Below are 18,906 nucleotides of genomic sequence, written 5' to 3'. Positions count from 1 at the left end.
ACATGGTCAGCGGATTCCAGCAAGGGGGCTGAGACCGTGCTGGGGAAAGAACAGTCTCTTCTGCAAGCGGTGATGGGAACCCTGGGCATCCACAGGCCGCAGAATGCAGCTGGACTCCACGTCACTCTACACTGGCATCAGAAAGGATAAAATATGTAGACGTCAGAGATAAAACTCGTAAGTGCAAAGCCAAAGTGAATTTTCACGATGTTGGATCTGGTAACATTTCATGGATATGACACCAAAACACAAGTAACAAATGAAAAGAAAAATGAAGTCCACCAAAATCAAAGACTTCTTTGCATCAGAGGACACTGTTAAGAAAATGAACAAACAACCCAGAACGGGAGAACATATCGGCACACTGTGTATCTGATAAGGGACTTGCATCCAGAATCTATCAAGAACTCTCACAATTCAACAAAATGACAAATAACCCAACTGAAAATGGGCAAAGGATCTAAACAGACAGTGTACAAAGGAGATGCGCAAGTAACCAGTAAGCCCGTGAAAGATGCTCGACATCGCTGGTCATCAGGGAGACACAGATTACAGCTGCGAGATGCCACCTCACACACGCTAGACAGGCTGTCCACGAAGAGATAAAAAGTGTTGGCAAGGGTGCAGCCTGGAACCCTTGTGCACTGCTGCGTGGAACACAAAATGGTGCAGCTGCTGTGGAAAAGCCTGGTAGCTCCTCAAAAAATGACATGCAGCGTCCCCACCTGACCCAACGATTCCATCCTAGGTCTGTGCATCCAAGATATGGAGACGCCAGCAGCACGACAGTCACAGCAGCCTAAATGGTGGCCCCCGTGGGACACAAAGCTAAGGGACGGAGCCCTGACCTGCGCCGAGACACAAAGGAACCCCGAAAACATGCTGAGTGCCCAAAGCCAGGCACAGAACCCAGGTACTATACAATTCCATTTACACGAAATGTCTTGAGAACATAGAAAGCCGGTGACTCGTTTCCCAGGGACTACGGATGAAGCACTGGGGGTATGAGGGGATGAGGTCACTAGGGATGAAGGTGCTGGGGGTGGATGAGTTCGCTGTGGGGATGAGGGTGCTAGTGGGTGAGGGCTCCGCAGGGATCAAGGGTGCAGGGTTTCTCCTTGGAGTGGCAAAAACGCCTGGACGCTGACAGCAGTGGTGGGTTGTACAACTGCGAATACACTCAACACCACACTGCAAACAAGTGAAATGTGTGGTACAGGAATTCTCTCTCAATCAAGCTCTTGCACACAGACGGCCAAGGACACCCTAATAAATGAAAGTAGATGGAAGTAGGTGGTGTCATTTAGAGCAGGCAGAGCAGGAAAACCTTTTCCCAATGCAAACAGTGGATAGAGGGCAAGTGTCCAGAACACAGAGAAATTCTACAAGAGGGGAGGGCAGGGGACGGATGGGAGAGCCAAGGAAAAAGCACCCGAGTGGCAGGAGGCAGGGGGCGGGACAAGCCACTGATTGCACCTGACAGCCGGTTTAGAGCGCTTTATGGAGCAGAACTTCAGGCAGTGGGAGCCCAACACCCAGGAGGCGGCCCTGAGAGCCGGGAAGGGCTGGGCGAGCGGGAGCCCGCAGGCAGCAGGAGCCCTCATGGTCCTGGGCCCCACACCAGGCAAGGGACCGGGGCTACCTCGTGGGATGGTGACAGTGTCCCAGCAATGCCACCTTCCTGGTGGGTGAGGCACTGGAGGAGCCCTGGCAACACAAATACACACTGGGGGGACCAGGGAGTAAATGGCGCTGCGTCCCCACAGCAGAAACGGACCGACTGTGCCTGAGCCTACACGCGGCAACATGGCTGATCTTCAAATACCAAAGGCGTTACGACGCACAGCGTGATGGCCCTTAAAGCCAAGTTTCAAACCACGCGTACTGTATTGCTACCTAGGGATTGTGGGTCCAAGTTTGCGCAGAATAGAGGCACAGGCAGGGAGCAACACCGGTCGGAAGGGCAGAGGGAGGCCGACGCTGACCTCCAGGGAAGGTGTCCCGCAAGACGCAGACGTTACACTCACTCCATGTGGCAGGGTGCTGCACCCTCAGCACAGTTTGTGATGAGAATTAACATGAGACCCCATTTGCGCTGGATTTTAGCAGTGGTGTCCCAAGCACGATCCAGAACAGCACGCCTACAAAGCAGCAGAGACGGGTGCCGCCTGCCACGCACACACACCCACCTTTGCCACACTGCCCATGTCCGCCATCGTGGCCCTCTCCTGCGGGAACTGGGCAAACGTGCTCTCGACCTTGGCGATGATGGCGTCTGTGTCCGCTGTGCCCTTTGGGCGGCCTCGCGGGAAGTAGAACGCTGGAATGCTTTGGCTGGGGGCTGGCGGCAGGGGCTCCTCCTTCCGCGTCGGAACCTACGAAGCAGAAGGGGTGGGGCCAGTTAGAGCCTGGGAACCCTGACTGTCCTCTTCATGCTAACGAGTATGAATGCAGGCAGAGCTGGTGGACGGGACGCACGGGCCCATCTACCTGACTTAACTCTGGACAGTGCCCGCGGGCTGGCCACAGGAGGCCAGGACACACAAGGTCACACAACCCATGAGTGCCTCGCAGGAGTGCAGATCCGTGCCTCCTCTGAACCCGCCTCGGGTGACCCCTCAGAACAGGGGCAGCCCACCACGCAGGGCCTGGAGAACCTGCCCCTGGGAGGCTAGGGCTCGTACCCGGGCTGCCTGGGCCATCAATCACACGCAGGAAGGGGGTGTCCCCCTTTTGGGGCTGTGCCTGGAGTCGCACCTTCCCGCCCACGGACTCCCAGAGGTGGGCGCGCTACCACCCTGCGGGCAGGCGGTCCCATGGAGACCTCAGCTGCAAGGTCTCGTTCCTGCCAGAAGCGGAACGGCAGATGCGCCACCCTGGAATCAAAGCCAATGCTTCTGACACCACCAATGGGCAGTGAGCCCCTGACCAGGTCCCTCACATGTGTCAGGACACCGCCCTTGGTGACGCAGCAAGCTGCCCTGCTTCAGGAAGCTTCCAGCACAGAGCTGGGCTCGTGACACAGCCTTCCCATGGCCCACATGGGTCTTTCCCACCCCTGGATCTGCTGCCTCTGCTGCTGGCCGGATCCAAGGGACCCTTCCCCGACTGGTCACCCCCAGTTGGGAGCAAGCCTAGGAGACCCAGTGGCCTCAGGTGTGCACAATTCTTAGACGTGCCCTTAGTCAGACACAGCAGGGCAGTGGGCCAGCCCGTCCCCAAGGAAGGCTGTGCCCTGGCCACCCCCAGCCCTCCATCGTTCCCAGTTCCAGTCAGGGATGCCCAGATCATCAGGAGGCCCAGAACATGCCCAGGAGGCCCAGGACCACAGGGCTTCCCTGATGTCAGGGCCTGCACAAGGTCCCAAGACCTCGTTCCAAAGGAGCCCCCTCACTAAAATGAATCTAACTCTGCTTAAGCACTGAGGTTTGGCCCCCCAGTGGGCTTCGTTTAGGTACGCACGGGTCAGGCGCCTGTGCACTGAGAAAAGGTCATGTAACCTTGAGTTGTCAATCAACCTGTCACTCAAAGGACGTATGAAAGCCACCCTAACCCTAATGGCAGGCCGCTCTCCACCCTCCTAGGGAGCACGCTTACACTGTGCTTAATAACTGCTGTTGAGAACGGCCCTCGTCTGTCTCTCGACGGAATTCTTTCCTTTGGGAAGAAGAGCCGGGGACACACGACGCGTTCTGCTGGAAACAGAATGGGCTCGGGAAGTCCCCTTCACAGGGCGGCTCTCTCTCTGGCAATGAGATGCCCGGTGCCCAGACACCCGTCTGCCCTAAGCAAGTACGAAGGCTGAACAGCATGTTCTGCAAACACCTCCCCGAGTGCCACCGTGAGCTGGCCAGGAAGTCAGGAACCCTCAGCCACCGACCCTGGGAAGAGGGAGCCTGGTGAGGCCGTGGGCCCTGACCGCTGTTGCCGTCGGGGATGTGGGCTGAAGGGGGTCAGCTGGCTGCCCCAAGGGGGGTCCCAGACAGCTGCGCCTTCCATTCCAAGAATGAACGGGAAATGGCTCCCAGCGACTCCTAGGCCCTGGAGAGGAAAGTGTGGGCCCCAAACCTGCTGCTGCAAGAGCTGGGGTGGGGGGGCCTCCCTGAGAAAGCCAGGCAGACTCTCACTCAAGTTCACAAACCAAATTCACATCATCTGAATGGCCCCCAAGCCCTCAAGCCAAAGATGTAAAGTCGACCCAGACTGGCAGTGTGTGGGTGCAGCATGACCTCAGGGAACCGTCCTTGTCTCAGGACTCGCAAGTTCCCCAGATCCAAGACATGTGAGCAGCACGTGCAGGTGGCATGGGCGCAGCCCACGTTCCAAATCAGCGATCACGTGAGAACAGGCACCAGGAGATGCAGCAGGAACCCAGGGGCAGGTCTGAGCCCGCGGGCCCTCAGATGCCGGGATCCTCAGAAACGGGAACTGATGTGCCTCACATGCTTTGACCAACAGAAGGCAGGCGTGAAGATACAAGACCGGGTGCACACTGAACACAGACCCAAGTGAGACTTCCAGAAATGAAAATCAGACTAACACAAGCACCCATGCTGAACGGGCTAACGGGCAGACCCAGCACAGCTCCGGGGCTGTGTCTGACCCGGACGCAGACGCGAAGCAGGCATCCACGCTGAATCTGGGCAGCTGGAGACGTGCTGGAAGATGTGCAGAGCCAGGGAACCGCAGGCAGGTTCGCCCCAGAAACCCACACACAGACACAGCATCGTGACAACAGGCACAGCTTCCAAACCAGCCCAACCACAACCGCATAGAGGGTGCTCTGCCGTGGAGCACACAGGCCTCCCCAGCTGCCCCACAGAACACACACCAGAAGTGGTGCCAACCGGGATCTCTGCCCCCGCGAAGGTAACTTTCCAACAGGGTTTCCGACCAAAGCAAAGGGGTCTGCCACTAAGCGGAGGGTCGGTCTGGAAGAAGCCGAGTGTACGGAGGTAAATCTGAACACACTGATCACACGTCAGCCATAAGGGTGTAGCTCTATGCCTTTTCAGATCCCTCGAGAGAACAATAGCGCCAACGAAAGGCTGATGGAGCTTAAGTGTTTCTGGGGTTTAATGTGATGAGTAAAGATATAATTTTGCCCCTTGACGAGTTAAGTAGTTGGCATTTCCAGGATAGTCAGTTAACTAGTGGAAAGGAAGCCCCACATGGGGGATTTATCTGAGTTTTTTCTGGTCAGTTTAAAAAGCATTTCTTCCCAGAAAGAACAGGCCACCCATAATGGCAGCTGGAATCTCTCCTTTTCCTTTCTTCACAGAAAAAACAAACCTTGAGATTTTGTGAAGAAAAGCACTGTCACCTTCAGCTGGATGTGACTTTAAAGGCTTTTTCCCCAGCGTGCCTGTTAGCTCAGCGCATTAGGACAACGTGCTAACACGAAGGTCACGGGCTCCATCCCTGGAGGGCCACTAAGCATCACGTGTTTCTTTCCCATTTCTATTGACCACATTATCCATGGAATCTGCCTTATGTCCAATACCAATCCTGTAAGTTTATTGAAAAAATCCACCTGTAAATGGACCTCTACAGTTCAAAGACTGAGGTGTGGATCAAAGATCAACTATATTTACAAGAAATGCATACAAGACATTAGAGCACAGAGGCTGTAATTTTTTCAAAGGCAGAAAAAGAAACAGCTGGCCAAGACAGTATAGCAAGGCTTGGACATTATTGGAGAGGAACAGTCACTCCGGGCTGACGGGTCAGTCACAGGCACTGTTACAACCCTGCACCGACTGGGGCCTTCCCAGGAAGCCTCAGCACAGACGAGGCAGGCAGTAGAGGCGCAGAGATCCAGCCAACCGGGAGGCTGAGCTTGGCTCCCCCGGCGTGGATGACAGAGCTGACCAGACAACGAGAAACGGAACTGCCTTGTGCGGACACAGAAGATTTACCAGTTTAATCTCCTGGACATAAATAGACCACGGCCTCAGCACAGCTGCAGAACACACATTCTCTGCCGACACGCAGGGCGCAGCTGGGAGCGGCTGCCTCCTGGGCCGTGAAGCAGCTCTCAGCAGACCTCAGTGGCCTCTGGAGGACTTGTGGAGACCCTTCCCTGACCTCTGTGTGGTTATAAATCCACGTAAAACAAACACAGCTAACAGACATGCGTGTGTGTGCATGGGCGTGCATGTGAGAAAAGCCCTAAAGCAGGGCTCAAGCCTCTTAAAAAGTAGCAACATGGTACATGTAAGAGAATGAAACTGGATCACTGTCTAACCCCATATACAAAAGTAAACTCCAAATGGATCAAAGACCTGAATGTAAGTCATGAAACCATAAAACTTAGAAAAAAAAATAGGCAAAAATCTCATGGACATAAACATGAGCGACTTCTTCATGAACATATCTCCCCAGGCAAGGGAAACAAAGGCAAAAATGAACAAGTGGGACTATATCAAGCTAAAAAGCTTCTGTACAGCAAAGGACACCATCAATAGAACAAAAAGGTACCCTACAGTATGGGAGAATATATTCATAAATGACAGATCCGATAAAGGATTGACATCCAAAATATATAAAGAGTTCACGCGCCTCAACAAACAAAAAGCAAATAATCCAATTAAAAAATGGGCAGAGGAGCTGAATAGACAGTTCTCCAAAGAAGAAATCCAGATGGCCAACAGGCACATGAAAAGATGCTCCACATCGCTAATCATCAGAGAAATGCAAATTAAAACCACAATGAGATATCACCTCACACCAGTAAGTATCGCCATCATCGAAAAGACAAACAACAACAAATGTTGGTGAGGTTGTGGAGAAAGGGGAACCCTCCTACATTGCTGGTGGGAATGTAAATTAGTTCAACCATTGTGGAAAGCAGTATGGAGGTTCCTCAGAATGCTCAAAATAGAAATACCATTTGACCCAGGAATTCCACTTCTAGGAATTTACCCTAAGAATGCAGCACTCCAGTTTGAAAAAGACAGATGCACCCCTATGTTTATCGCTGCACTATTTAAAATAGCCAAGAAATGGAAGCAACCTAAATGTCCATCGGTAGATGAATGGATAAAGAAGATGTGGTACATATACACAATGGAGTATTACTCAGCCATAAGAAAAAAACAGATCCTACCATTTGCAACAACATGGATGGAGTTAGAGGGTATTATACTCAATGAAATAAGCCAGGCGGAGAAAGACAAGTACCAAATGATTTCACTCATCTGTGGAGTATAAGAACAAAGGAAAACCGAAGGAACAAAACAGCAGCAGAATCACAGAACTCGAATGGACTAATAGTTACCAAAGGGAAAGGGACTGGGGAGGATGGGAGGGAAGGGAGGGATAAGGGTGGGGAAAAAGAAAGGGGGCCTTACGATTAGCATGTATAGTGCGTGGGGGTTACGGGGAGGGCTGTGCAACACAGAGAAGACAAGTAGTGATTTTACAGCATCTTACTACACAGATGGACAGTGACTGTGAAGGGGTATGTGGGGAGGACTTGGTGAAGGGGGGAGCCTAGTAAACATAATGTTCTTCATGTAATTGCAGATTAATGATACCAAAATAAAATAAATAAATAAAAATAAAAATAAAAACATTTGTAATGACTTAGAAAAAAAATAGTAGCAACATGGGAACAAGGGGTGTGGCGTGTGTTCTCCAAAGCACGGCCTTTAACTACACTGTGCCCTCACCTGTCAGCAACTCGCTAAGCGTGGGCCACTCGAGCACATGGATAAAGATGACACCCTGCCTCACAAGGAGCTATTTCTGCAGATGCACTGACTCACCACAACCCAGAAATCAAAAATATGCCGGCCGGCCTCACAGGGTGCACAGCGCAAGACATCCATGGATAACAGAGAGCAGGGCCTTGGGAAAGATGAGTGCTGTGAGCGGTGGAAGTCCCATGAGACTTAACCGAGGTCATGTGCCTTTGGGGACATCTTTGAACACTGGCTGCGGCCAGATGGCAGAGGGTCAGGGGGTGCGTGCTGGGTGGTCGGCAGCTGCTCTTGCTCCAACTTTGACCGGGCGAGCCGTGCAGTGAAAGCCGGGAGGCGGTGCAGCAGACAAGGCAGAGCAGGCCAGGGAGAGGGTTGCCGACACGGCACCCAGGTTCGGCAGGACCCCAGGGGGCACGCCACCTGAGCCGCAGCTGCAGCAACGAGACCCTGGGTGACTGGGAGCAGGATGGGGTTGTGGAGCCAGGCAAGGCACCCACCCCATGCCCCACGCACTGGGAGGCCCCTGCAGACTGTGAGCACTTCTCAGCTGCTGGGTCCCCCACACTGGCTGACAGGAGGCCCCCCTACAGACAGCACACTGGACAGGGGTCAAAGGTCAGAGTGTAAAGCAGAGGAGCCTAGTGGAGGAGGCAAGGCAGGCCCTGTTGGAGGCATCCCCAAGTTCTTCCTCTGCCTCAGCGGGATGGCCTGCAGGGTGGCACAGACCAGGGGCTGCCCCGAGAGCCCGAGCCCACAGGAGCGACCGAGGCTGGAGAAGAGCCCCTCACGCGGAGGAGGGAGCGCACAGAGATGGTATGAGGCCAGCGCTCCATGGCCTGACCACGGACGTCAGCTCGGTACCCACAGCCAGGCACACATGGTGTGGCTTCCACAAGCCCAGAGGGCAGGCAGGGTCGTGTCCGACTCCCACTCAGGGAGCATGGATAGAGGGGGGCAGGCAGGGCCCACCCCACTGGGCCTGATCACTGGGACAGCTTCCTGCTAAGGGAACCCCCTTGGTGTCAGCCAAGGCCAGACTGTCCCCATGAGGAGAGGCCATCTCCACATCCAGGATGGTCCCTGGGGGATGGCTTGGTTGGGGGTCTCAAACGGCGCTCTGCAGGGCCTGTGCACCCACCTGAAGGACCCTGCAGGGAGGATGCACTGCCCGGGGTGTGTATGGGACCGGAGCATGGTGACCAGGTGACCAGGAGAGTGGGGACAGGGCTGCTGCGTGGAGAGCAGGTGACTCGCCCCTGCCAAAGCCAAAGGCTGGCATGCAGTCTGGGCAGCACAGCCCTCCAGATAGTGTGAAGGCCTGAGGGCAAGCACAGAGGAGGCTGGGGCACAGGGCTGCTCAGCACAGATGGCAGAGAATCCCCGGCAGCTGGGCAGGTGGATAGGTCCCTTGCAAGCAGGGAGAGCCCACAGACAGATCACGGCCACCCTCCGGACAGACAGACCAGGTGGCCACCCTCCAGAGGCCAGTGGGCTCACACTGACCATGGTTGTCACCTCTGAAGCAGCCCCCCATCTCCCCATGCCTCCATGTCCCCCACCCTCTGCACTGCACTCCACCAGTCTGCTCCATCCTCCCATACCTCCCCGCCCCTCCCCTGGGTCTCCCACTGCCCTCCATGTCCTCACATCCCTCCACATCCCAGACTCCAGACTCCTCTCCACACCCTACCCCTCTCAGCCCCCAGCCCCTCTGCACTGCACTCCCCCCATCCGCCCTCTCCCCCCATGCCCCTCCCCAACCCTGGCTCCACTCTCCTCCATATCCTGACTCGCCTCCATCCCTCCATGTCCTACCTCCCACCCGTTCGAACAGACACTTGCAAACCCCTCAGGGCTGCATCTGGAATCCAGGAAATCTCCCTGCTCCTCCCCAAGAAAAGACCCTCTCCCTCTCCCGCACACCCAAGGAACACCCTTGTTCCCTGGCAACAGGCCCCAGGATCGCTCCTGAAAACATCACTGCGACAGCTTCCTGTTACACGAATCATGAAATCTGTTTCCCAAAAAGTGGTGTTTGTAAGACGAACAGTCCTAAAACAACCCAGAGGATCATGAGTGGGTTCTGCCAGGAGCCAGGGACCTGGTATCAGGTCCCAACCATCTAGTGAAAGGCAGAAGGGCTTGCGAATCTCCCAAGCATCCTAGCAAACCACTTATGAAAAATGCTAAATAGCAAACATCCATTTTCCTCTCGTGACTGTTTTTAAGGTCTCCACATTAACATGATTTTAGATAGACTTTCCTTAAAAACAAGGAGCAAACTTACAAACATAACCCACTTGCAGAGAAAATTTCAAAAGTTGGAAGACAGAACGGATAGAAATTCAGAAATTCTGTAAAAGCTGAGATGTGAACCTAGAAACAATTCCAACTAAGATATCCTCAGGAAGCAGCCTTTTTCCCCCAAATGGCACTGTCTGATTCAATTTGATTTGGGGACACGACAAGACAGAGCACTTGCTTGGAGAGAAAATTCAAGCGTTTGACCTGCCCAGCTTCCGCACACCTAGACGGGAGGCCCTGGGAGCTGTGGACAGGGTGCAGCCCTGCCCCGCCCCCGCGCGGGCCACCCCCACCACGTAGACCTTGCTTACAAAGTGACTCCACGTGGTCACAAGGCCACAACCTTTAAATGATGGCTCCTTAAGCTGATCATAAAGTCACACGCGGTACCGGCGCAGACAGGCTTCAGTTCTCTGAGCACTGGGGAAAGGCCCGTGCAGTTTAATTAAAAGGGGGTGGTGACCAGACCCCGGAACTGTGCAGCGGGCTGGGATGGTATATGCAGACCTCAGTGAAGCCCTCTGGAAAGCTCACCAGCGAGCAGCACACTGCAGCTCCACCCCAGTCACCATGGGCATTAACGGAGGTGCAGGCCCCCAGCATCGCCGCGACGGCCCAGGAGCTCACGCACCCCCTCCACGGGTCCCCCAGGCCTCCCCAGGGTCCCAGCCCAGGTATGTGCCTCCTCCAGCACTCAGCCGCCTGCCGCGGGGCCGCGGAAGGCAATGCTGGGTCCTGCTCCAGCGCTCCCTCCCCGACAAGCCAGCCAGCCACACGGGGCATCTGGTTCTCCACACAGAAGGGCTGTCCGGAGGAACGCACGGCTGGGAGTTGGGGTCTGAGCAGTCCCAAGCTGGCCTCCGGGGCCCTGGAGAGGGGCCCCGGGGCAAGATCTAGGCTGCCCCCACCCTGCACCTGCTGGAAGGCCTTGAGCCTCTTCTTGAAGCGCGAGGGCAGCACAAAGTCGCAGCCGCGGGCCAGCGAGGCCAGCTCCTGCCGCAGGTCGGGGTCCTGGCGCAGGGACACCTCTCGGAGCCGCATGGCGGCTCGCATCGGCCGCCGGGACAGGGCTGCACTCTCAGGGCTAGGCTTGCCGGGCCGTTAGGATCAGGCGGCAGCTGCGTGCGCCCAGCGGGACAGTCTGGGTGGCCCTGCTCCGCACACTCGGCCGGTGCTCTGGGGGCCGGCCCTGGGCCGCGCGCATTCCACAGGCTGAGGAGGGCACATGGTGGAGGGAGGGGAGGCGGCCGAGCCCCTCCCCGCAGGCCGCGCTGTGCAGGAGCCGCCACCGCCCTTCCGAGCGCCTGGCCGAGCAGTGGGTGGGCGCGCAGAGCAACTCCGCAGGGACCCGGGCCTTGCTGGCTGCCGGACTGCGCACATGAACGGGGAGTGGAGGTACCTGCTGGTCTTGGGGCGGGGTACGGCACTCCCCAAAGCGGCCAAGTCTGTCCAGGACGCTGCAGATCCCCTTAGGGCTCGCGGTTCTGGTTCTGCACTGACCTCCTAGGGCCCAGATGCCCCCAGAGCAGCTGTTCCCTCCCAGACCACAGGCCAAAACCAGGTCTGTGTGCAATGCCTTCCTAAGCACACTGAGCCTTGAGAAATAAACTTAACATGCACTTCAAGGCTTCCTTCTGAAAAACTGAGGCAAGGGAAGCTCCTTTCAGACTTTATCACTTTGTGCCAACACAAGAATGTGGACAGTGCAGTGTGACACAGATAAGAGAATGTGACACAGACCCTGTGGGTCATTTGGGACACAGTGCGCATTAAGAGGTGACGTGCATCCTGGGGGTTGTGTGGGACATGGTGTAGCAAGTGTAGGAGGTGACATGCATCCTGCGACTATGGGGGACACGCTGTAGGGACTGTAGCAGGTGACACTCATCCTGTGGGTTGTATGGGACATGGTGTAACAAGTGCAGGAGGTGACATGCATCCTGCAAGTCGTGTGGGACACAGTGTAGTGAGTGAGGAGGTGATGTGCATCCTTTGTGTGTGGGACACACTGTAGGGGGTGCAGAAGGTGATGAGGATATAGAACACCAGGAAGATGGTGCAGATGGCAGACCGTGCGGAACACAACGTGGACAGTGCATAATATAACAGACAATGCAGACAGCACAGAATATAACATGAGGCTGATTCATGGGAGCAGGTGACAGTGGGATGAAAGCAGGATGAACTGGAGTCCCAGGCACCCCCTGCCACCACCACTGGGAGGGTCAAGTCCTATGTACGCTGCTCACCTTGGATGCTGCTGGCACGCCTGCCAGAGGTTGGCCTGGGGAACCTGAGGCGGGTCCTGGAAGAACTGCTCAGAGGTCACCCCGATGTTAAGCATGCACAGCAACGAACCACAGCAGAGCCTCAGGCCCGGCCACACCCTGCCCTGGACACAAATGTCCTGGAGGGTACGAAACAGGCTGCACTACGCAATCGCCACCTGCCCCAGAGAACCTTTCTGCTGGACGTGTGGTCTGAGCGTGTGGCTCTGCTCTGGGGAAGGGCACCAGACAGCCCTGCGGCCGGCAGATACACCCGGTCTGGGGCAGCACCACGTTCAGCCACGAGCAGGACTGCAGAACCTTTCGCGGGCTGCCCTTCCCCCAGGGGAACATGAGGGCCCTCTCTAAACAGGAGCAAGCCGGGCACCATGGGGTCCACGGGCGCTGGATGGCGCTCTCCCCCAGACAGCCAGCTGCCCTCCCCAGCACGCCAGGACCAGGGATGCTGCTCTCACAGGGCCCAGGCCCCGCACTACCCTCCCCGCCCCCGGGAAGGGACGTCCCCAAAACCACAGCCTGTGCGCAGCACCAGCCCACGGCCCCTCCTCCCCGCTCCTCTTGCTCTTTCACCTTCTCTTTCTTTTCTGGGCAGCATGAGGTTTACAGAAACACCAAGCAGAAAGGAGCCCTCAACACCCTCCTCAGATCCCATAATCAACATCCTATGGGGTGGTACCCCTGTCACCACTGAAGAGGCTGGATGACATGACCTCATTACCCCAAGGGCAGCATCCCGGAGGGCTCAGGGTGTGATGTCCCGTGCCCACCAGCCACACACAGCATGTCACTATCCCAAACCGCCTGCCTCCCCCCAACACCCCTGAGCCTTGTGACCCTCTGGTCACCCTGAGCTCTGAGCCCCCTGTCCCCACGACACCCCAAGCTGAGCCCCCTAGTCACTCCCGAGTACCCTGTCCCCCTGAACCCTGTGCTCCCCTTAGTCACCCCCGAGCACCCTGCCCCTTCCATCACCCCTTAACCCCATGTCCCCTGGTCACCCCCAAACCTCCCAGGCCCCCCTTTCTCCCACTGAACTCCCCAAACCCACCCAGTCACCCAAGGCCCCCATGGTCACCCCCGAGCCTCCTGTGGTCCCCTGGCCACTCCTCCCTCCCCACCCCTGGCCAGACTGGCCCGGTGGCTCCTGTGCCTGCCTCCGTGGCTCGGCCTGCAGCCTGTTGTGCACGAGCCTCTCCCTCCCACCTCCTGGGCCTCTCTGCACACCCCATTCTTGCGAGGGGTATCCTCCGGGTTCTTTCTCTCCTGCCTCTGTGTCTGCCCCACCCCGCCCTCCCCATGCTGGAGGGTCCTCAAGGATCCACAGGTCTGCCGCTGAGCCCTGGAAACTGTGTGCACAGAGACCTGGGTGCGGTCTGCACGTCACAGGGCCACAGGCACCAGGGTGCTGCCCAGGAGGTGCTGTGTGAGGAGGTGCTGTGTGAGGCTGTGAGGAGAGGGCCTGCTGCTGGTTCAGACTGGACACCACACGCAGGAAGGCCACCCAAATGCCACACTGTGGGATGGCGCTGATTTAGGAGCAAACTTCCCATTTCGGGATGCAAGCCCTGGGCCAGATCCATACACACGTCTCTCACACCTGCCGCTCTACCACGCTCAGGATGACCTTGCTGGGTTTTCTCTGTCCCTCCCTCCTTCCTACACACCTTTTGGAAGAGATGCGATTCGTGTGCTTGAAAAAGTGGCGAGGGCCTCCTCTGCCAGCCCCCGACCCGCCCACGAGGAGGCAGGGTGTGGACCCCCCTCAGATCTGGGCTGGGCCACCTGACTCTCCCTGGCCTCAGTGGTGGCCACACATCCCACACACAGGCCAGTGGGCTGGGGTGACAGCCCATTGCAGCAGATGCTGTCCCACAGACACAGAACTGTGGCCAGCCCGGCACACATGGTCAGCTCAGGGAGAGTGGATGGCTCCTGCATGTGGGGTGGTCTGTTCACACAGCGAGGCAGAGCACTGCATCACTGGCGGGGCCTGCCCAGGCTCAGGCTGGTGGGGAAGCGAGGACGGCCACCAGCTGGCTGCTCCCCCAGGTCAGGGAACCTGCCGCTCCGACACAACGTCCCTGGTCTTGTGCTGTTTCTCTAGTGATAGATGCAAGTGCCTGTGTCCCAGCTCCAGCGTGGGGAGTGCGGAGTGGCCCTGAAACAGCACAGGCAGGTCACAGAGGTTTTACTCCAGATAGAGAAAGCTTTTACTTACCTGCCGACCTTTAAATAAACTTGCGGAAAGAGGAGAAGCTTTTCAACCTCAGAGGTATTTTAGGAGCAGGAGGCTGAGGTCCTCAGCCTCCACTTCCTGACTAATTTTTGAAAACGTTTTTCCCAGGAGCCACTGCAAACCCCCATAGCGCCCAGGAGCGTGGCCATGTGCCATTTACAAATGAGGAAATGGGGCACAGGGCCCGGCGCCCATGTCCATGCTAGTGGGGTGCCATGGGCCTGGGGCAGGCAGGCGACCCCAGGCCCAGCTGGCCATGGAGGCCGCTTCCCAGGGAGGACGTGCCCCACTGTGCTGGCACTCTGAGAGCCCAGCGTGCAGGCATTCACAAATGGGGGCCAGTCCGCATTCCACCTCAGTGAAGTAGCCCATGGCCTTGTGTTCCCACACTTGAGCCACGGGCCACTCAAAGCACAGCACTAGACGGGGAGGTAGCCCACTGCCGTGGGGAGGCAGCACATGCTCCTGGGTAGGTACTCACGACAATCCCACCAGCCACACGAGGAAGCAGTCAGCACCCCCACCCCACCAGACGACGACACACGCCACTCCCATCCTTGCTGGATGTGGACCATGTGCACTGGCTCTGGGGGTGGGGAGCCCTGGGTGGCAGCAGGCGAGGGCACCTCTGGGGCCTGGGTCCCCTGCCCAGGAGTGAAGTCCCTGGGCTCCAGCAGGGACAACACTATCCCCCAGTCCACATTCTCATCCCATGAGTCTCTAGGCAGGGATCCAAATGTTGGCCAGAAAAACCCAAAGGTGATTTGTTCCCCACAAGTTACTGTAACTAACTATTCTTGACAATCAGCTCAGACCCGTGTGACAATGCCTGGGGGGGTAGAAGCAGGCACAAAAGGGGGCCTGGGTCCGCTCCCAGCCTCTTCCCTGGCTCCTGGGGAGGACGGGCAGGGGGCTGGGCCACAGGCGCCATGGCCTGCATGGGACACAGCTGGGTGATGGGGCATTGGCCAGCGCAACGTTCCTAGCAGTTCCCTCACGCCCACCATAGTGTCCTTTTGACCGGTGAGTTCCTCAGAAGCCTGTTGTTAGGTTTCTGGGTTTCTCTGCCAACACGACAGCCCAACCACTCCATGGCTAGAGGACAGGCCGCAGGAGGGCACATGGTGGCACCTGTGAGACTTGCTCTTTGGTGAGCACTTCCCACCTGGGAGAAGACCTCCTCAGAAGCAGTGGGCAGACCCCACTTCCCACCAGCAAAGGTCAGGCCCCAGCCTTCCGACCTGCCCACATTTCACAAAGCATCTTGAGGAGGGAATGACACCAGTGCTACACTCCTGTGGAAAAGGGGCACAAAACGTGTCCCGGCTCATTTCACAACGGCAGCACCACCATGACACCACAGCCCAGGGCGTCAGGACAGAAGCTAGAGCAGGGCCCTGGCAGACACTTGGACCTCACCCAGAAGGCTGGCCATGCACAAGCCCTGTGACGTCTGGGGTCAGCACTAGAATCCAGCGCACCCCTCCCAGGGAGCTATCAGTTTGACATCCAGAGTTCAAAGAGCAACATACCACATGACTAGCGACATGATCGTAAGGAACTTGACAGGGGTCATGTGGAGACCCCCAGCAAACTAGGAATGTGAGGCAACTTCATCTGCCTGGGGGAAGCCTGGCACTGACTCTGTCCTCGAGGAAGGCTGGAGGCAGCCCACTTACAAGGGAGAAGCGAGGGTGTCTTCTGGCAGCTCCACCAGGGAGGGCACACGGTTGGTCCCAGCCTGGAAAACCAGCCAGACAAGGATATTACAGGCACAGGGCCCGGAGGAAGCAGTGGGACCGCCTTCCTCTGATCCCGTGAGCCTGTGAGCAGACAGCCCTCAGGCGCCCCCACACCCCCAACACCAGTACGTGGTCAGCCACTTCCCAGGATGCACAGCGACCATGAGAAATGGAGTGTTTGCATAAACAAGCAACAACTCAGACGACAGGCAGAAGACAGCTCACTCCTGACGGTGCTGAAGGCCAGAGAGGCACTGGACGGATCCGTTTCACAGAGGAGCCGCCAGACCTGCACCCGACTGAGGAACCACTGCTGGGAAAAGCTGAACACCCCCACGTGGGGGCGAGTCTCACACATGGGCTGGGCACTCGGCACGGCTGAGACATGCCCCTCAGCGCACTACGGTCCCCAGAAACCTCAGAGGCTTCTGTGTAACACTGACAAGGGGAGTGCATGGAAAAGCCAAGGCCTGAAGAAACTACCACGATCCTACACGGCGGGCGCTGACTTCCCGCAGACCAGACAGAGATGCTGCTGTGAACAGAGAGGGCCGCACCAGCGCTGAGAGTCCAGAAGCAAACCAGACCCCTGCCTCACCCAATGTCCGCGGCTGCAGGTCCTGAGGGGTGGGGACGCTCTGAACACCCTCCCTCCCGCTGGACAGCCAAGCAGGAACCCGACACAGAAGGCCGCCCAGAGAAGACTCGAGGTTCTGGCAGAAACCTTCCAGAATCCGAGCTCCAGCTCTGAGCATTTCCAGGCCCACCTGTTTCCTACACGTTCAGCACGAACATCAAATGAGGCACCAGACACGTATGCACGTGTGCAAATGTAACACATGTGCACGCACATGCTCCCCAGAGCCACAGCTCTCTCTCCAACTTGCCCAGTTCTAACATCCCAGAATGCAGCCCCGTGTTCTGAGGAAATCGGTGGTTTACCAGACACTGAAAACTACTACTGAAGGGATGCAGGACACTAAAGACTCAAGTCAGCACATGACCAGCTCAGCCAAGGGGCTACACAACTTGTACAATCAAAGTGACAACACACTTAGAGAAACAGGACTTATGAGGAAAGACACCTGTGTTCACGTGCTGGACAGTTCCACGTTTTTAAGGCAGTGACTACCTCAAACTCATGTATAGGTTCAAGGCCATCCCAGCACAGCTTCCAATAGGCTTTTCTGTGGAAGCTGACATTACAGGCAAATGGAAATGTCTCAGATGGCCAGAGCCATTTTAAAAGCACAAAGCTGGACTCGCACTACCCGCTCTCCACAGTTACTATGAAACTACATGCTTCTAGACAGTGCGTACAGGTGACAGGGTACCTGCAGGTCAACAGAACAGAATACGGGGTCTGGAAGAGACCCAGACACACGGCCAGTTGATTTTTAATAATGCCACTAGATGGGAAAAAGGAAGAGTTTTCCACAAAAGCTGCTGGAGGATCTGGACGCTTACACCATACACACAAACTTTCTGGAAATGCACCAGAGGTCCAAAGGGAAAGCTGAGACCCGCAGTTTCGGAAGAGTCATAGCAGAAAGCCTTTGAGACGCTGGGAAAGGCAAACATGTTGTAGGCAGGATGTAATAAAAGAACCATGGAAGAAAAAACTGAAGACTTAGAACTTCTACTCAAAAACACACTGTCAAGAAAATGAAAAACAAGCCATAAGCGGAGAAAAATGGGTAACACCTGAATCTGAGAAAGGGCTCTCACACCTCCAAGCTCAACCCAATTTTAAAGCTGGGGATGGAGTGGAAGGGAAGCCTCACGTGGCTGGTGAGCACGTGAGAAGACGCTGCACTCCCCCAGCAATCGGGAGGTGCTGGGAGGCCGACACGCGGCAGGCAGGCTCGCAGGAACGGCCAAGTGAACCTGGGGATGGCATCCAGTGTGTGGACGGAGAGCGACTGTCTGCAGCCACAAGTGTACAATGGACCCCTTGGCAGCCTGGGGCTTCTGAAGCGTTCACACTTGCAAGTTAGGCACATTTACCACATAGCCAACATCCCAGCCCTGGGCTGCCTGCCAGGAAAAATACCATACCTGCGCAGAAGGCCCATGCGATGGCGTCAGCAGCTCAGCTCACCAGGAATGATGGGCCAGAGCCGTCAGCTGAACTGTAAGCAGACTGGCACACCCAGACCATGGACTCCTACTGAGCAAGGGGAGGATGCAGACGCGTATCTAATACTTGCGTGCAGAGCGCAAACACACTGGGCTGGGTAGGCAGGGGCAGAGGAGATTCCAGAAGTGCAGTGCCTGCCCATGGCCAAGGGGTGCGGGGAACTCTGGGCGGAGGGACACGTCCTGCACCCAATGGGTTCATGCACATGTGGTATGCCAACACCCCACACGTTCGAAGGGCCCTGTTCCCTGCGTGCGCGCAAGGCCAGGACAGAGCTGATACCGAAAACCAACCTCTCTCCGGCGTCTCTACATCCACACACCTGGGTATCACTGGTCCCATGGGGCCCTGGGGGTCCCCATTTGTGTGCATGCACGGAGGGACCAGTGTTAGTGCTGACACACAAAATGTGTGCCCTCAGAGGCTCCTCACTAGGTGGGGAAGGGCGGCTGGGAAAGAAACCCACCAAAGCCACTTCAGATGGAACAGG

At 56.7% G+C, this 18,906-nt stretch overlaps 1 protein-coding gene across 4 annotated transcripts in view; it reads right to left on the bottom strand.

Moving 5' to 3' along the window:
* LOC118935973 (serine/threonine-protein phosphatase 2A regulatory subunit B'' subunit beta) overlaps positions 1 to 18,906 on the bottom strand; it is a 45,153-nt gene that overhangs the window by 22,010 nt on the left and 4,237 nt on the right. For 3 of the 4 annotated variants that reach the window (XM_036932679.2, XM_036932681.2, XM_036932680.2), the window contains exon 2: positions 2,190 to 2,375. In XM_036932679.2, the coding sequence (XP_036788574.2) occupies positions 2,190 to 2,375 (186 nt within the window). Of the gene's footprint in view, positions 1 to 2,189; positions 2,376 to 10,925; positions 11,196 to 18,906 lie in introns of those variants that run through there. The other variant, XM_036932683.2, reaches the window with a different exon arrangement.

Source organism: Manis pentadactyla, chromosome Y, assembly GCF_030020395.1.
Source record: "Manis pentadactyla isolate mManPen7 chromosome Y, mManPen7.hap1, whole genome shotgun sequence".
NCBI classification, from domain to species: Eukaryota; Metazoa; Chordata; class Mammalia; order Pholidota; family Manidae; genus Manis; species Manis pentadactyla.
Note: the sequence above shows the minus strand (reverse complement) of the source record. Positions and strands in the feature narration are given on the sequence as shown.